Source organism: Anser brachyrhynchus (genome assembly GCF_964034855.1).
Source record: "Anser brachyrhynchus genome assembly, chromosome: 12".
NCBI lineage: Eukaryota > Metazoa > Chordata > Aves > Anseriformes > Anatidae > Anser > Anser brachyrhynchus.
Genome location: NC_137707.1, coordinates 13,752,726 through 13,779,596, shown reverse-complemented (window position 1 = coordinate 13,779,596; position 26,871 = coordinate 13,752,726). Strand labels below are relative to the sequence as shown.

The window sequence follows — 26,871 nt, the reverse complement described above, 5'->3', positions numbered from 1 at the left end:
AAAACACAGAGATGCAAGTGGCAAAACCAGTGGTCATACACAGACCGGCTTTGTAACAGTCACAGTATGTCGAGAGCATCTCACGCGTGTGACATTGATGCTCCTGGAGCTAGAGGCAGGCGTTTGGGCTCTGTAATGCACATCAGTCCCCTTTGAGAGGAACAGGAGTGTCCATGTTCAGCTTGACAGTGGTGGGAAAGACTTTGCTGTGTGATGCAACCAGGTGTTCATAATTCGTATTAAAATTTCGTCCAAAGCAAATTCCTCTTTTCTTTATAAATTCTATTTCATTGGCCCAGGTTGTTTTAAAAAATGTCTTAAATGTGGATGAAAAAATGGATTGTGGTCATATTTACACAGCTACTGGGTTCCTCTACAAAAATGTCACACCAAAAGATAGGCCTTCATCCCCAAAGTTTCAGTATATAGAAGTGATGCTTGCATTCATAGATTTCAAGCCAGGACCAGAATAAGGGTAAATATTTTTAAACTATCCAAGTGTTTAGAAAGCTAAATCTCCCTTCCGCCCCCCCCAAAAAACTCTGATGTAAACTCCCAGATTACCACCATCTGAGCTGGCCCCTGGATTTGGTCCAAGTGGTGTATCTCCTGCAGTCACAGCCCCGTGTTCGATTTCAGGCTGAAGCAGTGACTCACTCGGGCAGCTTCATCTCACTTAATTTGAGCTGACTGAAAGCACAGCATCTCGTCCCAGCAAGCTGCCCAGGCTCCCTCCCTTCCCAGCACAGAGCGGCATCTCCCAAAGGTGGCTCGACCTGCCTGTTTCAGCAGCGAGACCTCTGCTCCAGCCTCTTATCTGGAAAGCCTGTGACGTTGTGAATAAGTCCTTACAGAAAAGCCTGTGTTGGGGACAGCACCCAGTACAATGGCCCGACTGGGACTTTCATCCCTCGGGGAATAAAAATAGCAAGTAATATTAAAACTATGTATTTTCACAGATTGCCATCAGGGCTCACAACACATGAACACTTAATTTCCTGCTTTCAGTTCATTATCAGATTTCATTCTTAGGATAGTGAGGTTTGTAACATTTCTTTTTCCCCAGCATAGAAGAGTTTTCTTCTTTAGCCCCAATACGTTCAGCCATGAAAAATGAGATTGAAAATGATTAATAGGAAGCTGAAGGATTCATCTGAGATTGACAAAGATTAATATGAGTCTTATTCTTATCTGCTTTTGTTTTCTTTTCTCCTTCTCTCTTCCTCTTAGCTACCTAGACAGCTTAGATCGAATCGGAGCTGCAGACTACCAGCCCACGGAGCAGGATATCCTTCGAACCAGGGTCAAAACAACTGGCATCGTAGAAACCCACTTCACATTCAAAAACCTCCACTTCAGGTTAGTCCGAAACTGCACACAGCAGGAAATTTTCAGAGTGTTCATTTGTCACAGTGTTCCCCCACGGTTCCCCAAAAAGAAGCTATCAAACTGCCAGTTAACGCATTGATGGCTCCCACTGCAGAGGTGCAGCATTTCTGGGATTCAACAACATGAAAAGTTTGTAAATCCTGTCTTGAAAATCACTACCTTTAAGATACGAGCTCACGGTACCTTCTTCTAACCCAACCGACACCTCTTTGTTTAGAAACACTATATGAGATTGGCCCCAGGTCTGATAAAGCCTTGTAAATATACAGATATTTTCTCCAAAATAAGTCGAATCACGTGAGGCTGACACTATTTATCAATGGTTGTGATGTCAGCCAGCAAAGAGACCGAGACAGTGGTTAACAACCTTGTGCTTTGTGTTTGGAGCCTCCCAGGGACATTATGGCCAGAAAACGCCCACACTGCTAAAGTTTCCTCTTATCTAACAAAGAGCAAGCGCTGACGGTCCTCTCCTGTGCCACAGGCTCTTTGATGTCGGAGGCCAGAGGTCAGAACGCAAGAAGTGGATCCACTGCTTTGAGGATGTCACAGCGATCATTTTCTGCGTCGCGCTGAGCGGCTACGACCAGGTGCTCCATGAAGATGAAACCACGGTGAGTGCCAACCGGGTCTTGGAGGCCCCGACACTTCTTTACAGGACACTGTGTAGCCAAAAACCGCTCGGAGATGGCCTTATGCTGGCTGTGGTGCTACAGCAATGTGCTTTTGTCGGTCATTACCCCTTTCACTGACATCCTGGGGAGACTTGTCCTCCTCTACACTCCTCAAAACCAAGTCCTGCACTCCCAGGTAATGGTTCCTTGCACTGGGGAGGTCACAGTGTTGTATTTTCTTTTCTAGCTGAGCTGTGTGTTTTCAAAGTGTGTTAACAGGACTCAATACCCAGAAACAGGAGATGCAGATAGGTGGGATTTTAAGACAAATTTAAGGAATTGGTCATACTGTGGTGATGAGAGGCATGGGAAGGCCATGCCCTCCTGAGACAGGCTCAGGCTAGGAGTTTAACCTATTTCTTCAGGCTACAGAAATTCATTTTTTCATGAGTGAAACTGGAACTGTTTGATTCCTTAGGTAATTTGCTCTAGGAGTGCTTTTATAACTTCCCACTGTGACATTAGGCTCAAAATACCATCTGGAAATAAAGTTAGCAAGGACCTGCGTGCTCCCTGGTATTAGGAGTGCAATTAATACAAATGATTTAAATACACAGAAAGGATGCAGGAAGACTCATTACTGAATTCTAGCCATTCATTCAGCGTGATGGAAATGAAAGCTTTAGGGACCAACAACAAGTGAGGCAAGCACGCGGTTGCATTTGTCTAACAAAAAGGAGTCAAAGGCCATACCCTAACTAAGGAAATTATTTCATCTGTGCCCAGTCTACAGCATCATGAAGGGCTTGCTCCTGCCAGCCCCGTCTGTCTGAAGGCCTTTATTCTCCTGCTTGTAAGGACGTTAGTCCTGCAGAAGGCTGGTGATGAGGAAGGAATTGAGGTGGTGGTTGCTATTCGTTATCAGGTTTCTCTTCCCAAAAAGATTGGCGGAGCTGTGGTTTGCAGCCTCTTCCAAGCTAGATATTTGAACGCTGGCAAACTGTTGGGTGAAGTCACCTGCTTGTCTAGGTCATACCGATGCCAGAATTCAGGATGGTATTAACATCACACCTGTGTCCCTCCAGGTAGCTAGAGACTGACTGAGGTACCCTACATCCTCTCATACCCACTGATTTATAATCCTCAGTGTTCACCTCCCTCTGCCTCCAGCCCTGATATGCTCAAGGATGCTCAGTCCTGTAGGATTCACTGGTGAGGAACCAATACCTCCTGGTGTGATGTGAAAAACCCAGCCATTAACTCGATGCCACACAGCTGGTCAGGGGAAGCATACCAAGGACATGAAGAATACACGGGGAGAGGACAGATTTGCAGGGCAGTGAGCAAACGTGTGGCCTGAGAAGAGAACAAGGTGCTCTGTAGGTATGACTTGGGCTGTGTCACCCAAACCCTGAAGCCAAGGGCCGCTGCCAGTTCCCTCCTGGCACGGAAAGGTCCTGAGCAGAGTGCCAGCTCAGCCTCCTCTCTCAAAATGCCCCGCTGCAGAAGTCAGGATTTGTGCAGCTCTGACTTTGCTTTTGCATCAGGAAGGTTCTGTCGCAGCGCCGACGTTCGCTCGCTGCTTCAAACCCTTTTCACAAAGCATTTCTGGGGATGCTGAGCAACAGGAGGGCAGAGGCAGCTGCTGTTCATTTACACATTCAGTGTAAATGGGGAGAGGATTCGGCACCAACACTGCCACGCTGCAGGACGCCCCCGCCTAACCCAAATAAACAACCCTGAGCGAGGCCAATGCAAATCAGAGGAACGACGGTGTCGCATCTTGTCTGCCCTGCTGTACCCGCTGCGCAAAGGGCAGGTGGGAAACGCAGCACCCACAGTCCTCGGTCCTCTCTCAGCTTCACCCCCTAGCACTCACTCTCCCCCCCCCGATAACGTGGTTCCTGTCCAAAAAAACAGCAGTAAAAGCAGCATCTCTTCAGTCAGCTGATCTGCCGTCTGCCTGCATCCGTCACATCTGCTGCCTCTAATGACGTAAATCAGCTTTTATTGCTTCTCACTTAGAAAACACAAAAGAGGAGGCAGCTAAGAGCTGGATGCTGTTCCTCCATCTTCATTTCCCATAGAAATGCGCGCTGTGATGCAGGCACTTCCAGCTTCAGTAAGCCACTGGAGGTCGGGGGCTGTCCAGATGTGAAAAGACCTGTAGTGCTTTCATTGCTGGCATGGAGCCGTGAGAAGGAAGGAGCCCTGCTACATGCCAGGTGGCCAAAAAACACTTGAAAAGTGGGTGTGTGGAGGGAACAGCTTTTCCTGGTGCATTCAGTCTCCTGGTGACAATAATCATAGGATTTCATGATGGCTTTTTACGCTTCTCTAAGCCAAACCACACTTCGGGCAGGTGAAGCTGCAGTTTGAGTGCAGTCAAAGACTTCACCACAGAGCAAGGGCTCACCTTGCTCAGCTCCAGTTAACGCAAGAGCACTGGGATCAGCGTAGTGGTAGGGTCAGCTTGTCACATTGAAATAAGCCCACAGACAACAGGTTTGCTCTAAATCCTTTCAAACAGGACTGAGCAAAGAGCTGGTTAAAGGGGGCCGAGTGAAATGCCCATTGACCTGCCCCTTTCCTTAAAAGTAAAGCACATCTATAAGCTGGTAAGGGTTTTTTTGCATTTTTTTGCACTCCTTGTTCTGAAAGACTCAGCACCTATCCTCCTGCAGCGGCTAACGAGCAGTTGTGTGCAGAGCCCTCTCTCAGCAAGACCAGATAGTCTTTTAAGGGATGTGTTTTCGCTCCAATTCCCTGCCACAAAGAGCAACACCATGGGAGTCACGGAAGGCAAGTACTTCTCTGCATCCAGATCAGAAGGAAATCTCTCTGCATCTGTGATTTAGATGCCCCTTTGCCCCCAAAGACCACATTCTGCATAGGAGCACCCAGCCCTGTTGAGTCAAACCGCACACTTTGCCCCAAACACCACTTAGACCACTTCTCCTGTAGCACGATGACCCACAGCCAGGCTGCTGGGCACTGTGCATGTCTGGATCACAAGCAGAGAGAAGCAAACCCGCAGGGAAATTCAGGCCGTGCCACTGCCGCCAGACAGAGCCTGAGCTCAGGAGCCAAAATTGCACACCCTGCCCAACCCATTGCAATGGACAAGTTGTTGCCTTCAAGGTATTATGCCTCCCCTGCAGCTCCTGTTACCGAGCCCATCACAAGGACTTTGGTGGCTGTCTGCTGTGGGGTTTTTGTACACAGTGGCAACATCTCCCTGTAACTGGCTGAGCAGCTCAGTAGATTATGTTTTTGCCTAATGATGCTATTTTGTCTCATTTCTGGCTTATCTTTGTGTTTGATAAGAGGAGGCTGGAGAAGGAAAAGACTCAGACCTGTAACTAGGAGGAGGGGAGAGGGACATCAGTCATAATAACCGGTAAAACTAGAGAAACTGATTAACAAAGGCAGGTGCACGTTGTTCCTTTTAAATGTTTTAAAGCTGGCAATGGCATGGGACCTGTCATGGGATCCAGTACTGTCCTCTTTGGTTCCTCCTCACAAATGCAAAGGAGCCGTGGCAAGAGAAGGAGATGATGCATATTGCTGCCTCTGAAACAGATATTTAGGTCATCCATATCTGGCTAAGATATGAAAGTATTGTTTGTGTTCCCGTTGCTGAACGTGTAATGAGCAGAAGGCACGGTGCTGGTGACCCTTGGTGTGCATTAGTGGTGGCCTGTTAGTTCGTATTTCATTGCATGACCTGGTTAGCGTCCTCTCACTGCTGCCAATGGGCACTGAAAATTGAATTGCAGCACTCGGAGATTTCCTCAGCAGTGACGAAGCAAGTGACAGCAGCTTGGGCATCTTAGGAAGTAAACCAGGAGGGGGATATGGAGTTTCTGTGCATGGGATAATGGTCAATGTCCTTACGGTCTGCATGACAGTTGACACTTAGTCACGGAGGAAAACAAAAAAGATTGTATCAGCTGTGTGTTGCAGAAACAACCAGCTCTCCTCCCCAGCTTTGGGGAAAAAAATAAGAGGGGTTGTGAGTGTTTCTGGAGGGGAGGCAGGGTGGCATTCCTGGAGTTAGGTAGTACAGAACAGCTTGTGGAAATGGGGAGCTGTTCTGGTGGGTTCCCAGGAGCCCTCTGGGACACGAGAGCATTCCCCATGGGGCAGTAGGAAAAGGAAAAGGTGGGTTTTAGGACCTGAGTGAATAAGGAAGAGTGAGCAGAGCTGTGGTGGTGTTTGCCCAGCTAAGCAGCAGAGGTGGGGCAAAAATCCCCCTATACGGAGCATGAAGCCAGGTCAGCAGCCTCACGGAGCTTCCAAACTCACCTCAGGAATTTGAAAGGAAAGGGGATTTTTATCCTGACTGTCATTCCCTCCAGGGATGCACTGGTTTGTGCTGCATGTGTGTTCAGGCTGAGACTGAATGCTAAGAGTCACTGCTTCTTGGGGAAACGCTGTCATGTCCTAACAGGTATCAATGCAAACTAATCAAGCCATAGAAGAGGACCAGAAGGATTTTTTAGGGTCCTTACATAGCCTTGCTGCCATAGGATAGTAAGCTTCACCTAATCGTGAAGCTCCTGGGAACCATCCCAGGAGAAGGCTTCAGCTTCTCTCTCCCACCCAAACCCAATGCCCTGCTGGCACGGGGCCGGCGAGGTGCGGCACGGTAAGTACGGTCACCGAGGCTGAAGGCTGCTGTGAACGAGGTTATTAGCTTAAACCATGGCGAGCGTTTGTCTGTTTCTCTCTGCCTTTATTTTACATCAGTGAGGATGATAAAAAATGTTATTAAAAATGTTCTGCGAGGGACCCTGCTTAAAAACAGTTGATTATATTTTCTTTCTGTTCCCCTGACCACCCTCCGCTTTCTTCTCTCCTCCCAAAAGGCTTTGGGTAGCCAAGGACCTCCTGTATAAAATGTCTGTGGGTTCCTACGCGGTTACAATTTTGAGACCACGAGTAACAGAGGAGCGTTGCTCTGTGGCTCCCACAGCAGCCCGCACACAGTGAGTTAGCAGAAAAACAGCACACAAACGTGGGATGATCCAGATATGCGAACATCTTCCAATCGAGACCAATAAATAAGTGCATTTCTACAGCTGTACACGACCGCGTCCTCCCCACGCGCCGCTGCAGGGCGGAGAGGCGCTCGCTCGCCGCAAGCAGTGCAAAGCGCCTGGTGGCAGCGTCCCCTTTCCCTCCGGGCTGCGTCGGCTGCTTCTTTCCACAGGGCCTCTTGCATCTAACTAAAACGTTCATCAGCAGCTAACGCGTGTCGGTGAAAAGGAAGGCGTTAATCAATAATGCACCGGGCTCAATTAAGCTGCCGGCGCGTGCAGCCCTGTTCTCTCTAGCGTGTCTCCTGCGTTGGCTGTAACATCTTGTGTGTGCACTAGCGGGTTTGGGGAGTGCTGTCCCAAGGAGCTGCCACGGGGACGAGCCGAGGAGCCGGCCTGTAACCCGATTTGCCTTTGGTAACCCCGTCCTCACGGCGCCTGCTCTCTCTGCTGCCCCGCTCCCGGTGGAGAGACGGCCACGCGACCGGCGTGCGCACTCCGGCGGCGGCCTCTCGCGCCAAACAGCACCAAGCCTCAGCACCTTCACAACTTTTCCTCGGCCGCCCGACCTTATCTAGCCAAACAAAGGCCAAAAAATGAGCATTTGAGAGACCAACCAAATTTGGCAGGTATGGAGCTTCTCTTGAACCAAGAAAAAAAAAAAAAGAAACTGAGTTGAGAGTTGAAAGCAGCGGGGAACATGACTCTTGGTTGACTTTGCCGTGAGCTCTTTCCACCACCATGAAACCACGTGGCGGACTTTGCAGCTCTCTAACTGGTCTTTTTTTCATTCCTTTTATCTCTCTCCTTTCCTGTGTCGGTTTTTGCATGACCTATAACCAGAAAGCTGACCTCTCGCTGTGCGTGCATTTGAACTCATGGCTCTCCTCCTGGCGAGCAGCTAATGTTCTTCCTAGAGGCATGCGCTAACATCAGTGCTAGCTGGCTGACGTGTAGTCTGGTCCTTCTGAGATGCCCTTCCTTCCTTTTTTCTTTTTTATACTTTTTCCTCTTCCTTTTTCACCTTTTTTTCCTCTCTCTGCCAGACACTTTTTGTTGAGCCACTTTCAAAGAGAACTAAAACTAAAAATTAAAAAAAAAAGAAAAGCACAACAACAGACAACAGCACTAAACAAAATAACAAAACCAGGCAAAGGTCACGGCAAGGTCATTTCCAAACTTATGTCACCTGGGTGTCTGCTTCCAACTCTAGATTAATTCAAGGATCTCCCAGTCCTTGGTTAATGTACCCAACCAATTGTGTGCCACACACTCAAGAAAGTTTAAAAAAAAAAAAAAAGTTTTAGAAAATCTGCATGAGCTACACCGACACATGAATCTGATCAAAAAGGGCAAAAATAACTTCCCATCCATGCATGGTGCATGATGATTTATATGAGCTGGGATCCAGTAAATTATATGCTATGCAAAATCAAAACAGCTCTGTATAGTTAAATGCCCTTAAGTTACTAACTGTACGTCCAATGTCCTAGGGATTGCATCTGTGTATGTATACGTTCAGCTGTATGTATACATAATTTATTATGTATATTGTAGCTGTTCTTTTTTTTTGTTTTCCTCCTTAATTTAGTTTTTTTAGACTTCCTTACATGTTGAACATCCCTGAGTTGCTGCCTTTGGCCTGATGTGATCTCTCCTTTCTATTGCAGAACCGCATGCATGAATCACTGAAGCTGTTTGACAGCATCTGCAACAACAAGTGGTTCACAGATACATCTATCATCCTCTTTCTAAACAAGAAGGACATATTTGAGGAGAAAATTAAGAAATCTCCACTGACTATCTGCTTTCCTGAGTACACAGGTAATGAGAAAGCTGGATGTACGGGATTGCATAGCAAAGAGAGGGAGTGGCTGCACACAGTATTTCCCATCCAGGTCGTTACTGGCCTGTGTTGCAGGCAGTGAGGCTAAAGATTTCTGAATGCACAGCTAGGGTTCCCATCGGCCTTACTGCAAAAGTTTTATCTCAATAAATGCCCCCACTGTCTCCTTGGGGGCTGTTCAGTGGCCCACGTAAAGCACAAGGATGGCTTAGATCTAGGACCTGTGGCCTGGTATCCAGCCCCAGCTATGATCCCTCTTGCAGGTCTGGCAGAAAGGCACAGTGAGCTTAACCATTACAAACAGGTAGCTGGTCTCTGGGACAGGGTTTGTTAGGCTGCCCACAGATGGAGTCCAAGTTTTGCTGGTTCAGAACCCATCACGGTCTCCTGTGGTCAGCAAGGATCCCAGTGTGACTCCTGTCCACTACCAAAGGGCCACAAGCTCTCTGGCACACAGACAGCAGGTCCCACAGCTTCCTTTCTTCAGCCCAAGCTGTAGAAGTTTTGACCCATTAGTTCAGGAGACCCCCCCAGTTTCACTCTCAGGCTTGCTTACATCAAGCATCTGGACACAAAAACTCTTCCAGTTAAATGCAGATTCAGACAAGGTGCTTGATTTCCTTGTGCACCGGCCACACACACCTTGTAACCCATAGTGCAGGCACAGAGGAGCCATGGCAAGCCATGCCCTGAGCCTCGCTGGGGAGAAAGAGGCTGTGATGATACTCGGAGATCAGAGCCGGGGCTCTGCAACAGGGCAGCGTGCAAGAAGCCCTCGCTCCTGCTGGCTGCCTGGCATCTGACCCGCTAATGACGAGCATACATCACCCATGCAAAGTCTGCAGCTGCACCCTGCTGCTTCCCGCTGCATCACGCCAGCTTCCACAAACCCTCATTACCATTCCGAGATAGCATAAAACTAAACTTTTATCATCATGAATTATTTAAGCTCACCAGAGACATCCAGATGAATCAAGCTGACAGACAGAGAACCAGATCTCTTTGTCAGAAAACGTAGCTGAGAGCCGGGAGTACCAAGAGTGTCACATTTCTGGGCAGGCCAGCAAATTATTAACCAGAGCTTCCTATCACTAAGCACTGGATTTTCCCTACAAATAGGCAGGAGCGATCCACCATTGCTCCTTCGGGCTGAATGGGAGATGAACGTGGAGCTGAATGACTCCGACTGAGTTCAGAAGAACATCTATAGGCTTCCTCTCTGGGGAAGGTTTGGGAGTTTGTCACTGCCACCACATTTCGGCCAGCTACTTGTCCCCTTGGTCCAGACAGAACCAAAATATTCCTGGCACGTTTGTCTTAAAGATCTAATAATGGAAATTTCACAGTCTTTACAGTTCACAATAGTGCCAGCCCCAAATTTTTCTTGGTTGCAGAGGAGGTCGTTGCTTGCCCTCTTTTGGATGGCTTGTAGAGCAGCTGCACACCATCTTCTTTATAGCTGCACTTTTTATACTGGAAGATTTTTATTATACCTTCTTCCTTTTTTCCCTTTTCGCAATGAAGTGAACCTGTACCTTTCACTCTTTCTTCTTTACATTTTGTGGACCTGATTTTGTTAATCTTTGCTGCAGTCTCCCAGTAACCCCACACTGAAATAACATTCTTAGAAGCTTCTGATGGCCGAGATACTAGAGCAGCAGGGATTGTAGTCTCATATTTAACTTTTCATCCCTAAGCTATTCCAGCTCAAGAGATGAGTTCAATGTGGGAGGCAGACCCTGGTACACGCGTGGCTAAGTTCTCAGCAGAGGAAAACAAACATAGCTTGCTTCTAGAGCTCTTCAGTATGAGGCAGTGAACCAAAGCAATCCTTCCCAGTGCTCGGAGTACCCCAGACATGCGTTAAATTTCCTCAAAGTGCCATTCTGGAGGCTGGGACTCATCACAATGGCAGCCCCAGAGCTCTCATCTCTTGTACCACTGCAGAGGGCTGGGCTTGGGCACGGGGCAGTGGTGGAGAAGGAGGTGACTCCCCAGCAGCACTCCTCTTTAGGAAAATGAGAGCTGAGCTGCAAGCTTATCCCCTCAGCCTTTTAAAACACCCCTCCTGTTCTCCACTGAGGCACTGAAAGTCCTGCTGCTGATCCAACAGGGAGGTGAACCAGTGGTGAGGAATGCCTCACCCAGAGGCACCCAGCAGTCCTGTTACAAGACAGAGGTTAGCACGTGCTAACATTAAGCCCAGACTTTAGACCCAGGCAGATCCCTTCAGCTCTCTCCCTCGTGCTATGCTGACCACGGCTTCTCGGCCAGGAAGGAATCAGCCAGGGTAGGCTTGGAGGATGAGGCCCTCAGAAGTCTGCTTTGTACATATCAAAGAAAGCCCACCAAGAAATGCCCGCAGTTGGCCTTGTGGCATGGTGAAAAAGCAGCATTAAGGGCAAAGTTGCCCTGGAGCTAAAAAGAAATATTTGATGAAAGCCTATAAATCAAACAGGCGGGCTTCTAACATCAAAAGTCGGTTACACAAAATGCTTTTAATAAATGAAGTTTCTAATGTCCATTAGTTCTGCTGACAGAGAATTATTAGAAGACTGCATTCACAAATTCGCTAGCTGCATGCTAGAGCACTGACTGTTTCCATCCCCTTAATTGACCCATGCTTTTAACTAATCCACAATACTAAGCAAAGCAACAGCAGAATCCAGGGCACATTTTAAACCAAGCTGGCGTTAGTGATTCCCTGCTAGCTCAGAAGGGATATAAATCCTCAGGTCTTTGAGCGCCCAACTTCCCTTTCATAAAATAGCCTCCCATTTGCATACTGTATGTGGATCTAGTCCCAAATTCTTTACACCGATCCTCGTGCAACAGCCTGCTCCTGGTATTTTGCTCGTCTGACTTCCAGCATGTTCTCTCCAGCCCCTACCAACATTTCCCACCACTAAAGCACCATCGAGGGTCCCTCCAGCTTGGGTCCCTCCAAGGGCCAGGAGAAGTTAGGTTGACCAGGTCTAAGCACGTGCCCCGGGGGATTTGTGTGTGTGTTAGCCAGTGTCGAGTCTGCCCAGATGAAAAAGGTTCTTCTCTGTTGTGTGGCCACTTGTGAGCTTTTTAACACAAAACCTGGTGTGTAAGAGCTGGGGTTTGGCACAGACACCTATGTACATCAAAACACGCAACTCCTCGTGGCGTGATTTTAGCCACTGCTTTAGCAGGGGGTGCTGCAATTCTAATTCATGAAAAAAATGAGATTTTGAATTAGCATTTTCTGGGGAAAAAAATATCACTTTTCTCTGTAACACAGTTTGGATCTTTTCATGTCGCTTTCTCTTAGCAGTTCAGGGAAAGGAGGACACGGTTACCATTGCTGTCCTCAATTTGTGGATGTTTTAACTGCTCTTTTCCATTAAAAGCTGAAATTTTAATTTAAAAAAAAGTCTAAAAAAGGAAAAAAATGACAACCTTTTCACCAGGCCTAGTACTTACCACATTCCTGGCAGGTTTTTTTAAGTCCTTTTTTGTCACCATCATGAGGAGTTTGTTTTGGTTTTCTCATCATAGGCTTCCTAATAGCCAGCCCCCTCTCCCTCACCCATTTCACCTCTGTGCATGACGAACAGCAGCCCCGCACAAAACCAGGGATGAGACGGCCGAGGTGGAGGCATCCTCTTCCTTGCAGCACCACGGGCTGTTAGCAGTGCCCGTCCCTGGGACAAGTTCCCTGCATGTGGTGGCAGCTGGACCCCCACAATCCCTGCAAGCCCCCCTCATTCCTACACGGCATGCTGCTCGTGGTGTTAGCAGATGCTGACCCTCACCCTGCAGATGTAGGGCTATGGGATTGCTTTAACTTGCTCTTTTTCCTTTTGTCTCGGCTCTCTCGCAGGCCCCAACTCTTTCACTGAGGCAGTGGCTTACATCCAGGCTCAGTACGAGAGCAAGAACAAGTCCCCCAACAAGGAGATCTACACGCACATCACCTGCGCCACCGACACCAACAACATCCAGTTCGTCTTCGACGCCGTCACGGATGTCATCATCGCCAACAACCTGCGGGGATGCGGACTCTACTAAAGCCCTCTCCTCCCCTCCTCTCCTTGCAGCCGCCAGGAGCGCCCGCAGTCCTGCGGACAGGTCCTCTCTCTTTCTTCTTCTCCTCCTCGGAAAGCGATGAGGAAGGAGTACGTAAACCCCTCCTTCTGCCCCAGGAAACTCCGCAGCAAGTTCTGCCTTCCCCCAGCCCTGTTTGGTTTTGTTTTCGTTTATTTTGGGTGAATTCCCCTCGCTGCCTCTTTCTACTCTTCCGTTCCAATTCACAGTGCTGTAGAGGGAGCTAATACATTTCCCACAAAGTGCATTTCAACTGCCAAAAGCCAGAAATACTCCATTTACAAAAAAAGAAAAACTCAAAGCCTTAAAATACTTGTCAGCAACAGCATAGTTTGGAACCAAAATGTCTTTTTTTTCCTTGAAATTAAGGGATATTTGTAATTCTCCTTATTTATCTTTTTTCACAATTACTATTTGTTTGAGAAGTACTAGACACGTGATCATTTTGAAGGTACCCTGTGGCTCCAGTTCCCACCCCAAAGCCAGAGGGGCCAGTGCTGAACGCAGCCCCAGCAGCCTGGCTTTGTATATTCTCCCTTTTTTCAGCCAGCTCTTTGAACAAGTGAAACAGCCATACCGAGTTTTGCTGGTGTCTAAGACGGACGCAGTAACAAAACCTACTAAGCATTGCCTAAAAACATTCATTACCAATAACAGTTTTACCTCCAGTTTTCCAAAATTAACGTTAAAATCTGCCTAGTGTTTTCAGTAACCCGGATCTTACTCCTGTCCGGCTGAGCTGCTGCACGGAGCGGGCTGGGCTGTAACGAGGATGGTGATCTTGGAGGTCTCTTCCAACCTAGATGATTCTGTGAGGATGCCCATGGCCAGCAGGTGACGGGGATTTCCCTGTGTGCCATGCAATTGAGGCAGGATGTGTCCCATTCGGGGCTGTGTGCGCACCACAGTTGGCACCAGGGATGCTCATGGCAAAGCACAGCCCTCGCTGTCCCCACAAAGCCAGGGTTTGACCTTCACGTACCTAAAATGTAGAGGGGTGATTGTGGAAACCTTACCAGGCTTGGGTGATGGTGGGGTGCGAGGGATCCCTTCGGCTCATGCCGACTCCTCGCCCATGTAAATGCCCCTAAGTCACCCACTGGAGCCTCCTGGCTGAGCAGAAGCAGGCGGCTTCTGTCACCTCCTCCCTGAGCATCCAGGAGAGGTGGCTCCAGGTTTAGTGCCTCCACCACGTCACCTCTTTACCTGTATCCAAAGCGCGAGGGATGGTTGATTAATGGGGAGGGAAGGCTCAGGGAGCTGATTTGTGCCAAGTAATGGAGTAGGAAGGACAAGTGCAAGGGAGAGAGGAAAGGAGGGAAGGAAGGGCAGGGGGGAAGGTGTGGAAAGGACAAGAGCAGCACCCAGCATGACAGAAGGTGTGGGCACAGAGAGAAGGATGAGCAAGGCTGGGCTGGGGCACGTGTGGCCTGCCATCGCCACAAGCTCCAAGTGCTGCTGGATGGGGTGAAGTTGGAGGGGGAGCCTGAGAGGTCAGGTGTGACCTCTGGGAACACAGAGGGACCCTTAATAGTCCACCCCAAAAGTGAGACAGCCACCTCCTAGCTCCTTCCCTGCCTCTCGTGAAAGTCCATGAGCGTGAGTCTTTCCAGGACAGCCGCGAGTCCAGCTGCGCTCTCCTCAGAGCCCCCACCAGGGCTTGCTTTCAGCTCTCGAGAGGTCTGGGACTCCTCCAGTGCCACATCTGAGCAGGAGAATAGCTGTTTTCTTGCTGTGCCCACCCAGGAGAGGTGACATGAGAGCAGGCCAAAGCAACACAGCCCAAAGGCAAGGGGCCAGGTGAGCGGGGGTGAGGGAGGCAGGGTGAGGAGCAGGTGGGAAGGGACGGAGGGGACCGGAGCCGGGGGTCTGGGGGGCTTGGTTTGGGGCAGAAGTTGCAGAAGGGAGATGAGGCAGGTTGAGGCAGCAGGGAGGAAGGGAAGATGGGAAGAGAAGCGTTCCCGGGAGGCTGGAGGGCTTTCGCCATCTGAGGTTGTGCTCTTCCAGGGATGGTGCTGGTGAGGTGTCTGACAGAACCCCAGGATGCAGGGCAGGAGGAAAACAAGGTGGCTCTCACCCACCTAACCCCATCGCGTGGCTCATAGCTCTGTCAGCAACGCCTTAATTAGCATGTAATTATAAAACTGTTTAATATTGCCCAGGGAGGGCTCGCTGCTCCTCTTCTGGACGCTCCCAGCCATAACACCAGGTCTCTGTTCTGGCACAAGCCACCTTTCTCTTCACCATCTCAGCCTTAAAATTCTGCTGGCAGAGTCAGCCCCCAGCCCCTCCACGTAGTGCCAACACGCTGCTACCCAGCCATCAGCTCAAGGACCCCTGAACGCGAGGCACGTGCACGTAGCTGTCTTTGTTTTAGCTCAGGAGTTTCAGAGTCACGGGGAAAGATTCTCAAAGAAAGGGTTTTCAAGGGTTTTCAACACGTGCCCAGTTCTCTTTGGTTCCCTAGGAGGTACCAGCTGCCTGCCCCAACCTTGGAAAGATTTCTAGGCATGCTGAGCTCTCATCCTGAAAGACTAAAGCCAAGGGAATGACAGTAAAATGCCATGAGCCTGCTTGTTCTTGCAGGAAGAAGAGTTGAGTGCATAAACAAGCACTGAATATGAAAGAGAAATACGCAGGACTCAGGTCTCCCCCTGCAAACTTCTCCTCCGCCCAATGCAGAGCCCTCTTCTTGCACGGCAGGCTGACGTTATCAAATTAACTCAGCTCCTTACTTTGCTTTTCAAGGCAGTGCACAACAGCAGTGGGACGGTGCTCCTGCCATGGAAGGTGGCAGGAAGTTAGCTGGAGGGACCCAGGTCGACAGGGATGCTCCTGGAGTTTGCTCAGGCGATGTACACGTGCACCGAGCATCGAGATCAGGGCTAGAAAGCTGAACATTAGTTACATTTGACACCTAAAGCGTACGTTATTGCCAGACCCATGGTGAAACTGTGTACAGCAGTGCACTGGTGCCTACACGGGCAGCAAAGCAGCGCTTTATGAAGCTCCATCAGAATAATTTGATCAGCAGCTCTAGGAGCTGGGAGGCTTTTTATTTCCACCCCTCACTGTGCGTGACATTTCCTCCGATTCAGCAAGTAACAGAAGCTGTCCCCAGCGAAGGCAGCACCAAGCCAAAGCTCCAGGAGTTTCCAGCATGAAGCATGCAGGAATATTTTGGGGAAGAAAATCTGAATTAACCCCAAACTCTGCTAAATGCAGCTGTGCCACCGATCCTGCTGGGTGCTCTCGCACCCTGCTCTGGGCTGGATTTTGGCAGCCCAAAAGGGGACCAGGAAGTGCAAACCCACCCAGCCCCGGCAGCATCCCCAGGCAGTTGGTTATCATCCCTGGCTGGCACTCCACAGGGACACAAGGGAGAAAAAGAGGAGGAAATGTTGACACACTGAGCCTTTTCTTTCATTTTCTTTGGCATATTGTACATCTAAAGCTTCATTTCAGCTGCTGCTGCTGACATTCCCTCCCTCACAGAAGTGTCGTGAGGATTAACTGACAAAGGCTTGAAACGGTGTTTGAAAGATGAAATGCTTTCAGTGTTAAACACTACTATTTTTCCCACTTGATGGCCTTGTATAGTTTTTTTTTTTTTTGTGTCTCCAAGAATGCCTGCCAAAGCATTACTCACCGCTGGGTTTCTGCATCCCTCCCAGGCCCTTTCTGACAGATGTGCCTTTCGCAGGCAGTTTTTGCCCAGTGTTTTTTCTCAGTCCTCAACCCTGGCAGTCCTTGCAGGAATTGCCTAGAAACGTTGCGTGTACACCTCGCTGCCCTTCAGAGCTAACGGGGGAACGTGCAAACGGTGCCTGATTTCGGCATGCCTGCTGGAGGCTCGATGGATGCAGGTTTTAAGGACCCGGCCCAACAGCAGCATCCACGTGGCACCACGCTCAGAGCAGCTCTGACAAGTCACGGTGAGCTTCAGGCAGCAGCAAAAAGAAAGAAACTGTCCTCGTGCTCCATCAGCAACGAGATGGTTGGGTGTGTGGATACACAAGATGAAAAAATTCCCATAGGACCCTTATTTAAAGAGCAATTTCAACAGAATAGAGAAACCTGTGGAAGGAAAAGCTTGCAATGAACCCATAGATGAGGCACTGGGATGTGCAACCACCTCGGATAGGAGGCAGCAGTAGTGGGGCTTACAGCAATAAAGACAGGCCCGGAAAGCACACCTGCACATACAGCTCCCTATCCCAAAGGCCAGCTTTTTTTCTTACAATGCTCTGGCTTTCACGGGTGGCCCAGGGAAGTGCAAGCTCTCTGCGGGGCCATCTGGCCGCCTATCTGCAGGCCCATCCCTGCTGCCTCCTGCAGTGCCCCAGTAGCCTCCAAAAAATGCTTCCCAGTACTCCTATTTCTCTCAGGAATTCGTGAGAATTCGCTGCTTGCCCTCATCCTTGCTTGTGGCTCTCCTTACTTTCTCAGCGAGGCGCAGGTACAGGGTCCAGGTGCAGCATGATGCAGGCAAACCCCAGGCTCCAGAGCTGGACCACAGCCTGGACCTCCACAGAGGGGAGGACGGCCTCGGAGGATGTCCTCAGGACACATGATTTTGTTTTAAAGGACACCAGAAGTATTAACAAGAGCAGCCTATACTGTAACGTGCTAAAATATATCTGGTGGTTTTAATTGATTATGGCATGGAATGAGCTTTGCTTCCAGGCCAGGAGCAGTCCCCAAGAGGTGAGGATTAGCACCGTAAGATGTCCTTTTGCCAGATCACCCCAGTTTGCCAGACCTCACACCATGGCATGTGAGATATTTGTGGCAGAGCTCCTGGGAACGAAGCTGAGCATCAGCTCTGTTAGATGAGAGTAGCACTGTTACATCCGTGTCTTTGTCATGGGCCAGGTTTGGCTTCAGGCTTATGACCAAAAACTCCCCAACCATTTCCAAGGAGCGTGACATACCCATTAATGGAAGTGTCCAGGTCAGCAGGGACGGTGCTGCACAGCACCACCCTGAACCAGCCAGGAAACTCCCGACCCCATCACACACAGCCCAGCACATCCCCAGCGCAGGCTGCCCAAAAGGGCAGACCATGGTCTTGCCTCCATTTCCCCCGAGGAAAGAGCAGACAGAAACACTCCCAAAAGCACCGAGACTCGTTTGTACATGATAATTTCTGAGCGCCTGCAATGGCACGATGTAATTGATGCTGACAGATACAGGTATGTGACCTATATAAGAAGCTGTGCTGAGAACGTGGCTATGTAGAGGGATTTCTCCCAGGGCTGCTCGTGTCCAAGCCAGCAGCCTGGGGGCTCTCTGGGGAGATCTTAATCTGTGCTGCCCATGGCAGGGCACGCGTGCTGGCCCTTGAAGGCCAGTGCATCGGCTGTAGGAGGACCAGAGCTTCCCAGCTGGCACCCTGCAGCTGGGAGAAGCCAGCTCAGGTCCCCTGCTGGGACCTTCTCTCTCTCTGTGATTTGCAATATTGCACCCCCCCAAAAAAGTCAGAAGCCACAGCTGCATCACACACCCTGACAGAGCCTTAATATTACTCTCACAACCAAACCCTGGCTGCCCCGTGGCACTGGCAGGAGGCTCTGCCCCCGAATGCAGGGCTCCAGGTGGGGAGAGGGGAGCACAGCAGGTACCAGCATGAGGTCCCTCACCACCCTCTCCCCAGGACCGTGCCAACCCCTCTCATTTTCTGGGACCCCCTCATTCCCCCAAACCAGCCCAGCTCCAGGACCACAGCTCACCCAGGACAGCCTCACCCTCTCCGCCTCACACGCGCATCAAGTTTAAAGACAAGGCACCACCCCATTAAAACCCCATTCCCTGATTTAACACCCACAGCCCTCTCCCCCCGCCTCCCTTTCCCCTCCCTCCAGCTCAACAAGGGAACAGTGACCATCACCGTGCCTCCGGGCCGCCCTGCCCGCTGTCCCCTCTCCGCCACCGACCTCTTCCCGACGGATCGCCGGGGGCTTCCTCGTGCTGCCTCCCCGTTGAACCGTTCCTCCTGCATGTTCGATGGCCCGGCCTGTATTAACTGTAATTTTGTACGAAGAGTGACTGTCCGTTGGTTTAATAGAGCGTTAGCGAGTGTAATAATTTATTGGCTGTCGGTAATGTATTTATTAGTTACAAAATGTTAATAAAGTGCCAGCTCTTTTCTAGTGTGAGAGGGTTTTATTGTGTCTCCCTTGAGCGTGTGCTGCTTTTTCTCGGCCCTGCTGCTCCGTGCTGTTTGTCACCATCCTGTGGCACTGCTGAAGCCATGGCAGACCATCTGTCTGTCTGTCCGGCCCATGTCAGTTGTCCATCCCAGCCTCACTCAACTGGCAATAAGGAATTTGAAAAGGATCAGCCCAAAAGGTGAGTGATTGCCTTTGTATCTGTGCCACTCGCTGCCAAGTGCGACAACACCGGGGCATGAGAGCAGCCACCTCCACTCTGACCCCTTCTGCCTTAAAGATCTGACATTTGTGATGTTTTATCTGATTCAAACACCTGCATGAAAGCCATTTAAATAAAGTGGGGGTGATGTGGGCAGCAGGCAGCATGGCTGGTGTTCCTTTGCTTGTTGGCAGTGTCCCCGCTTCCCCGAGCTTTCCTCCTGTGCCGTGGTTGCAAATCTGTTAAAAGCAGCAAGTTTTGTATTGCTTTTCCTCCATCAATCAGCAAGCACAGCGACAAAAGAGCTATTTCTGGTTCATTTCAGTAAGTCGTGCTTTCTCCCCATTGCAGTGACACAATACTTGGAGCACCTCTCGGTCCCTTCAAAATAACTCTCGTGTCAGTTTGTTCTTTTGTGTCTGAACCAAAGGGCTTCCATTGCTGGAGGCAAGAAACAGAAAGCACAAATACAAACTTGAAGACAGCAAGGGAAAATTTTCTATCAGCCTGAACATGGGAAATTAGATGTTATTCCTGTTTACTTCACCGGTTTTCAGTGGTGTAACTTCAGCTGGACCTGGCCTCAGCAGTTCCCGTACCTCTGAGCCTGCAGCCCAGGCAGGATCTCAGACCAGCTCTGAGGACAACGACGAGCTCAGGGAGAAGGGGTTTGTCTTTGGGTATTTGTATGCAGGATCCCTTAAGATCTCTCTTCTGGGATGCCATCCTGCTCAGATATCCAGGGCTCGGAAGTTACCAGGGTTATCTTCTCTGCATTTGGGGCTTGGATTCCCCCAGGCGCATCCTTTGTTTGTTAAGGAAAGGAGTGGTGCTGGAAGAGCAGCTGAAACACACATTTATGGAACAAAACGTGATGAACAAAGAACTAAAACCAACTAAAACACACCCAGCTACTTGCCACCAAAACCTCAAGACCCAGCATTTTTTGCAAAGGCCACTCGGTCAAGGCAAGAAGAGCCACATCCATTTGTGGTGGTTTTCCTGCTTTCCCATGAAAACATTCTTTAAAAAGAAAAAAAAGGATAAGGATCAAATGAGGTCCAGAAGCTTTGGAAAGCGACTGCTTGGCATTCACAGCTACTCCTTGCCAAGGAAACAACAGCGTAATCTCAAAGCTTTTCAAGATGAAATCAGACATCTGCTAAATTTTGCATGCAAAAGCTGCAGTCAGAGTGTAGCTAAGAAAATGACTCACTAATAAAACATTCATGGAAAACTCCAAAATGTGTAATTGGGTCATCATTTCATTAGGAAACACGTGTGCTCTCAGGAATCCAGGCAAGCCCGAGCCACCCTGGCTGTGCTGGGTGTCCACGAGCACTGCGGTGCCTGAGGCTTCTCCTGGATTTTGCCATGGAGCAGCTGGGAATGGCTTCGTGTTAATTTCCAGAGTAAGTTAATGATGGAGATGGATCTGAGAGCTGTGCCTTGCCTTCCCTCCCTGCTCACTACCAGCGGCGTGCGGCTGCCTCCGAGCCTCCACTTGCTGGGGCCGACCCGGCAGAGGAGCCTCACCTCGCCTCGCCTCCTTCTCTCCTCTCCCTCTGTCCGCTCTGCCTCCTCTCTGGCAACAGCTCCTGTAGCATGGGGAAACCAGGCTCCAAGCGGGGCTTCGCTCACACATTAAGGATAATTAGAAAGAAAAAAGGTCTTAGCAGTTGCCTCCATGTCCCTGCTCCATGGCACAGCCCGCACACACCCCTCTGGGCTCCTTGGTGCCACTCGGCCTCCACCGCGGTGTCTGCAGAGGTGGAAGGCTTCACGAGGGGCAGAAGGGCCCAGCAGGGACAGGACCTGCCCCAGTCCTTGTCCCCGTGATGGCTCTGCTCCAGCCATCACAGGGTGCTGCTGGTGCTGAGCCCCGGGGCTGTTTGCCCCTCACTTAGCCTCCACAAGCAACGCTCCAGGGGTGCCAAAGGGACACAGGTGAGGCCAGAAGCCTGCAGCCCCCTCCCCCAGTCCTCTCTTTAGGAGAATGATGAGCAAATGATTTTCTTCCCCCCACTAATTCTTGAAAACCCGGCACCAGCCTCTGCTGGAGCAGCCGGCAGGGAGGCCCAGGACAAGCCACGGCCCCCACGCCTGTCCTGTCCTGCAGCCGGGAGGAGCACGACCTCCCCTTCCCGTGCCACCAGCTCACGCCCAGCACTGTCTCACTGTGAGGTTTTGCTTTCTAACCGTTTCAGCGTGGGGGAAGAAGAAGTCCTCCTCTCCTCTAACTCTTTCTCTCTCTTTGCCTTTCTCTCCTCTCTCTCCTCCCCACGTGCTCCCTGATGCAGAACCGCATGCACGAATCTCTCATGCTCTTCGACTCCATCTGTAACAACAAATTCTTCATTGATACCTCCATCATTCTCTTCCTCAACAAGAAAGACCTATTTGCCGAGAAGATCAAGAAGTCGCCTCTGACCATCTGCTTCCCCGAATACACAGGTACGTGCCGGGGCCGCGCCGCACCACGGGGAGGGGGGAGATGGGCACCGATCGCCTTCACAGGGCGGCGATAGCACTGCCCACCTCCAAGTGCATGAGATGGCCCCAGCACCCCAAGGGACATCTCTTGGGGTTGAGCTGTGTCTCGTGCTCGGGGAATTCTTGTGGCAAAGGTGCGAGAGCAGCTGCCAGGACAGAGGGCTCCGGATGCATCCCCAGAGGAACAGCGGCTCTCCAGAGCATGACCCTGGCGGTCCCACCAAGGGGAGTGAGAAAAGCAAGGAAAGCCAGTGAAGGGAAAGCACTGGTCACGGCAAGAGAGGAAAACCAACACCACGAGACCCACCAGAGGACGCTCGGCCTTCCCTAGGGTTTGCTGACAGGGCCTGGAGCGCGGCTGCAGGAGCGGAGACGCGAGGGCCTCAAAGCCCAGGCTGCCACCTGCGTCCCCTCACACGGGGCACACTCCTGGAAGAGAAGAGCCCTGTCACAACAGAAATGGGTGAAACCACACAAAAATTGTACCAGTTCATAAGTGAAACCAACCCAGCTCGGAGGAAATGGAATCAAGGAAGTGCTGTAGAAAGAAATCCACTCTGATTCTTTATTTTCTGAGGAAAAAATAAGTTCCAGTTGAGAAACTCCAGCACCCCTCACAACACTTGGTGTCAGCAGCTTCACCCAGTGCCCACAGTGGGCACCAGCACCCCAGGGGCTGGCCCCAGCCCCCAGCAGCACGAGGCACCAGCATCCCCTGGAGGCTTCACAGCACCGGCAGCATGCAGCAGCATTTCCCCTTCTCTTTCCCGGGCCACGTGCGGGGATGTTGAAAGCCACCTGGGAGCTTTTTGGCACCTCCCAGCTCCTTCTGCCCCAACGGGAGGCAGCCTGGTGGCACCCGGTCACCTCCCTGTGTCTTCAGCTGCCACCTGCACCGGGAAAGAGGGGAAGCATCAAGCTGGAAAAGGAAAATAAATCTCCAGATAATAGATGCTCTTCCGAAGGCGATTTCAGGGGCATAATTCAGGCTTTGTGGCTCTCCGCGAGGGGCCAGGCACAGCCACTCTCGCTGCCGTAAGCAGCTTAATGCGATAATGCACATTCTTTGGCTCAAACTTCTGTCCCCCCCCAGCCCATGTTGGAGAAGCAAAACTCCCCAAGGGGCCAAGCAAACAGACAGCAACGTGTCCTCGAGGGACTCCAGCCCCACGGGCTGCCCCTCACTCATACCAAACTCCTGAATCAAGCTCCTGGTCAGCCCCAGCTTCCCCCTAAGGGCACCCATGGGCGATGCTGGAGAGGGCACCCAGTGCTCCCAGCCCCTGCCTGCCTGACCGGGGGGCACGCGGCCCCCCGGCCGTTCACCCCTGTGCACCACGGGATGTGCTGCAGGGACTCACCGTGGTGCCAGGACGAGCGTCCCTCGGGGACCACCGAACAGCCCTCCAGCCCGGGCAGGGGCAGCTGGGGGCTGCCTCCCTCCGCTGGGGGGAAATAGAGGAGCGTGGCGAGGAGGGCAAAGCAACGACACCTGGGGAGGGAGGTGGTGGTGGCAGAGCCCAGGTGCTCGTGATTTGGGGGAAAAAGAGGGGGAAAGGGGGGCAGACGGGGAAAATGGGGAAATGCCGGGGGAAAAGGGGTAGATGGGGATGGAAATGGGGGAGAACTGGGGGAAAGGGGAGGAATAAGGGCGAAAGGGCAGCCCCTGCTCCTAGCTTGGGGTGGCAGCACCTATGGGTGTTGTGCCTGCCTGCACCGGGTTGCTGGGGGGGGCCTTGGTGTGTTGCCCCCTTGGATGCTGGGGAGCGAGACTGAGGCCCAGGGCCACTCTGAGGGGCTGCTGGAAAAAAATCTCACCTGGGTTTAAAAAAAAAAAGGACAAAAAGGGGTTTTGCCTGCTCTTTCTGAGACAAAATATTTTTCCAGCAGCATGGCAGGGGGGTGGCGGTGCCTGTCCCTGACGCCCCCGCGCTGTCCCCCCCTGTGCCCGCAGGTCCCAACACCTACGAGGACGCGGCCGCCTACATCCAAGCACAATTCGAGAGCAAAAACCGCTCGCCCAACAAGGAGATTTACTGCCACATGACGTGCGCCACGGACACGAACAACATCCAGGTGGTCTTCGACGCCGTCACCGACATCATCATCGCCAACAACCTGCGGGGCTGTGGCTTGTACTGAGCCCCTGCGGCGGCGGCGGCGCAGGGAGAGGGGCAAAGCAGAAGAGAAGCGACGCGGCCACACCGACACACACACACTTACACACACCAAGTGAAACGAAAGAAACAACCAAACCGAACGAGAGGAACAAAATAAAAATAAAAAAATTAAAAAAATCGTAATCATAATCATGCAAGTTGGTAAATAAAAAGGCATAAGGAAAATTATATATATACGTATATATATATATAAAAAAACAAATCCACGACCACCTTTTTAGTTTGTCTCGAAGAGCTGCGGGCAGAAGGGGGTCCCTGGCCTCAGCTGGGGGCGCCTCGGGGGTTTTGGGGCACCTCCAGCTCCGGCCGCGCCCCGGTGGGGCTGGGGCCAGATCCTGCCCACAGCCCCGTGCCGGTGCTCTCGGGGGGGAGCGTCTCCTCCCGGCGCGTCTTTGAGCGGGTTTGGGTTATTTTCAGTAGTTTTGGTTCGTTTGTTTGTTTTTTTTCTCTTTTTTGACTTCTTCTTACGATGAACCGGTTTTATTTCCAGTGCCCCGCGGCCTGGGTCAGCCGCTGCGGCGGGAAGCTCAAGGATGTTATTTTTAATAAAAAAAAAAAGAAAAAAAAAAGAGGGAAATAGGATAAAAAAAAAAAAAAACCTCCCTCCTCGCCGTGCGTCCTAGCTAAAAAGGGAAACAAACAAACAAAAGATCTTTTCCCATTTCCCTTTTCCTGGCTGTTTTGGGCAGAAAGCGCGGCGGCGCATCCTCCGTGCGGGCAGGGACGAGCTGGCGTTCGCTCCCCTCTTTTGGGGCTTTTTGGTTTCGTTTCATTTTTTAAATTTTCCACCTCACTTTAGGTAAATCCCTCCCCAGCCGGGAGCCAGGGGTGCGGCCGGCGGCGCTCTCCATTCTGGGGTTTTTTCCCCCATTTTTTCCACCCCCTCCTGGCTCCGGCGCCTCGTTCAGCCTCCGGCCCGTATCCAGAAGCACAGCCCTGCCCGGCCTCCACCTCCGCTCCCAAAAACCCCGTGTTTCACACCAGATCGGCTTCCGCGTCTTTATTTTCCCGTTCGGGGTTGATTTGGGGGCTTCGGGGAGGGGTTATACATATATACATATTTTTTTTCTTTTTTGCTTTTTGTTTTTGTTTTGTTTTTATTCATTTTATTCATTTTTAACTCTTTCCAGTGAATGCTTTTTTGTGCTGCTTTTTTCTCCCCCCTTCCCTCCCTCCCCCCACCCCATGTCCTTCCTTTTAGTGAATGGTGTTTTTTCTCTCATGTGGGGATGTTTGTGCTGCAAAAAAAAAAGAAAAAAAGAAAAAAAAGAAAAAAAACTTTAAAAATAAACAAAAAAAAGACAAAAATACAAAAAAGAGAGAATGAAAATAATTTAAAAATTTTAAAAAACACACAAAACCACAAAAAGTTAAAAAAAAAAAAATCGAATGTAGTGTTTACATTAAAGCCACAGTTTTCATGACCAATCCTTCACCATTTCTACTTTGATTAGTAACCAGACGTCTTCACGGTTTCACTTTTAAGAGTTATCTTTGCTGAAGAAGAGCAGTCACACCTGTTTAAAAGAAAATGAATAAATAAAGAGGAAACTAAAAATATTATATATATATATATAAAGCGCCAGGTCTTTCTAAGCCTTTCTATTACCAATCAGTGAGGTTTCTGTGATATATTACACACTGCCAATCTCTTTCTCTGACTAATGGAAAATTCATGTGTAGCTCAATAAAGAGAATGTTTGTCTGTACCCCGGGCTCTCCCCTCCCGCGTCTCCGGCTGCTTCTTTCGCCGCACTCCCGCTTTGCTTTGCCTTTCTAAGGGAAGGAAAAAAATGGAAAAAAAAAAAATCACCTTTTTTTTTTCAATGCTGAAACAACCAACCCACACCGATGCTGCTTGGTGCAGGGTGGTCAGGAAGAAATGAGGCTTTTTGTGGGCTGGGGGTGTGGGACCTGCCTGGTTGTTGCTCCCACCCCGTGCAAACAGTAATTTTATCCAAAAACGCCTTCACCCCGCTGTGGCCCTCCACAGGCCTGCTGCTGGACCTGGACAGGGCTGGGAGGCCGAGGGAGCAGAGCCCAACCCCTGCGAGGCTTTGGGCAGGTTTGGGCTGAGGGCAAACCCCAGGACTGAGCTCAAGGGCACTTTTAGGGGTTGCTTCACTCACTCCCCACAAATTGCCCGAGAGAAGCCAGCAGAAGGCATCTAAGGGGACCAGGAGCACGCCTTGGGGGACAATCGCAGCAAAGCAATTTTCACCCCATAAAGCTGCTGTTTGTGCAAGCGAGGCCCAACCGCCTGGGCCTGGCACAGCGAGGAGGAGCTGAGCGGAGCTGAGGACTGCGGCAACCCCTGGCTGTTTGTGTGGGCTCCGAAAAGACCCTCGAGGTGTGGTGCACGGCAGAGCCTACGGACATCCTGGCCAGCTTCAGCGCTTCACTCGTGCCTGGGACAGCAGCGGACACAGTTCCGAAGTACAGATGGACTTCCCTGTGTCAACGGGGACGTACAACACACCTGAACAACATCCTCACAGGAGGGGACGCAATGGGACAGCCTCGCCATGCTGGCTGCGGATGCGGCTGGGCGTGAGGGGGGCTTTGGGCGGCCTCAGGCCCTCATGCCTCACCCAGGCCGCAGCTGCGTTCATCCCGGTGCAGGACTCAGGTTTTCAGCTCTTAGCCAGAGCAGAAAGCCCAGCGAGGGGCAGGGAGCACCAAGACCCACCGAGCACACGGCCCAAGGGGTGCCGGAGGCCGGGCACCCTGCAGGGCCCTGGTACGTGCCCGAAGCAGGCAGCGGGCGCTGGTGGCTCGGCTGGAGCAGGGCCAGAGCTGCCCAGGAGATGGAGGAACACTTTCGAACCCCACTGGGCTGCAGGAAGGGGGTCACTCCCGCC

At 50.9% G+C, this 26,871-nt stretch overlaps 1 protein-coding gene and 1 long non-coding RNA gene across 3 annotated transcripts in view; one reads left to right on the top strand and one right to left on the bottom strand.

Moving 5' to 3' along the window:
- GNAO1 (G protein subunit alpha o1) overlaps positions 1-25,717 on the top strand; it is a 137,431-nt gene extending 111,714 nt beyond the window's left edge. Inside the window, exons 5-8 of one of the 2 annotated variants that reach the window (XM_080551878.1) lie at positions 1,231-1,359; positions 1,874-2,003; positions 21,638-21,791; positions 23,785-25,717. In XM_080551878.1, coding sequence (XP_080408004.1) covers positions 1,231-1,359; positions 1,874-2,003; positions 21,638-21,791; positions 23,785-23,972 — 601 coding nt within the window. In that variant the 3' untranslated portion in view covers positions 23,973-25,717. Of the gene's footprint in view, positions 1-1,230; positions 1,360-1,873; positions 2,004-8,715; positions 8,870-12,741; positions 19,122-21,637; positions 21,792-23,784 lie in introns of those variants that run through there. The other variant, XM_080551879.1, reaches the window with a different exon arrangement.
- Positions 19,198-23,777, bottom strand: LOC308176313. The gene is made up of 5 exons (XR_013938224.1): positions 23,192-23,777; positions 22,338-22,720; positions 22,138-22,259; positions 20,874-21,675; positions 19,198-20,181 (listed from the first exon to the last, which is right to left on the bottom strand). It is a non-coding gene; the product is annotated as an uncharacterized lncRNA (long non-coding RNA).
- Positions 25,718-26,871: the final 1,154 nt, after the last annotated feature.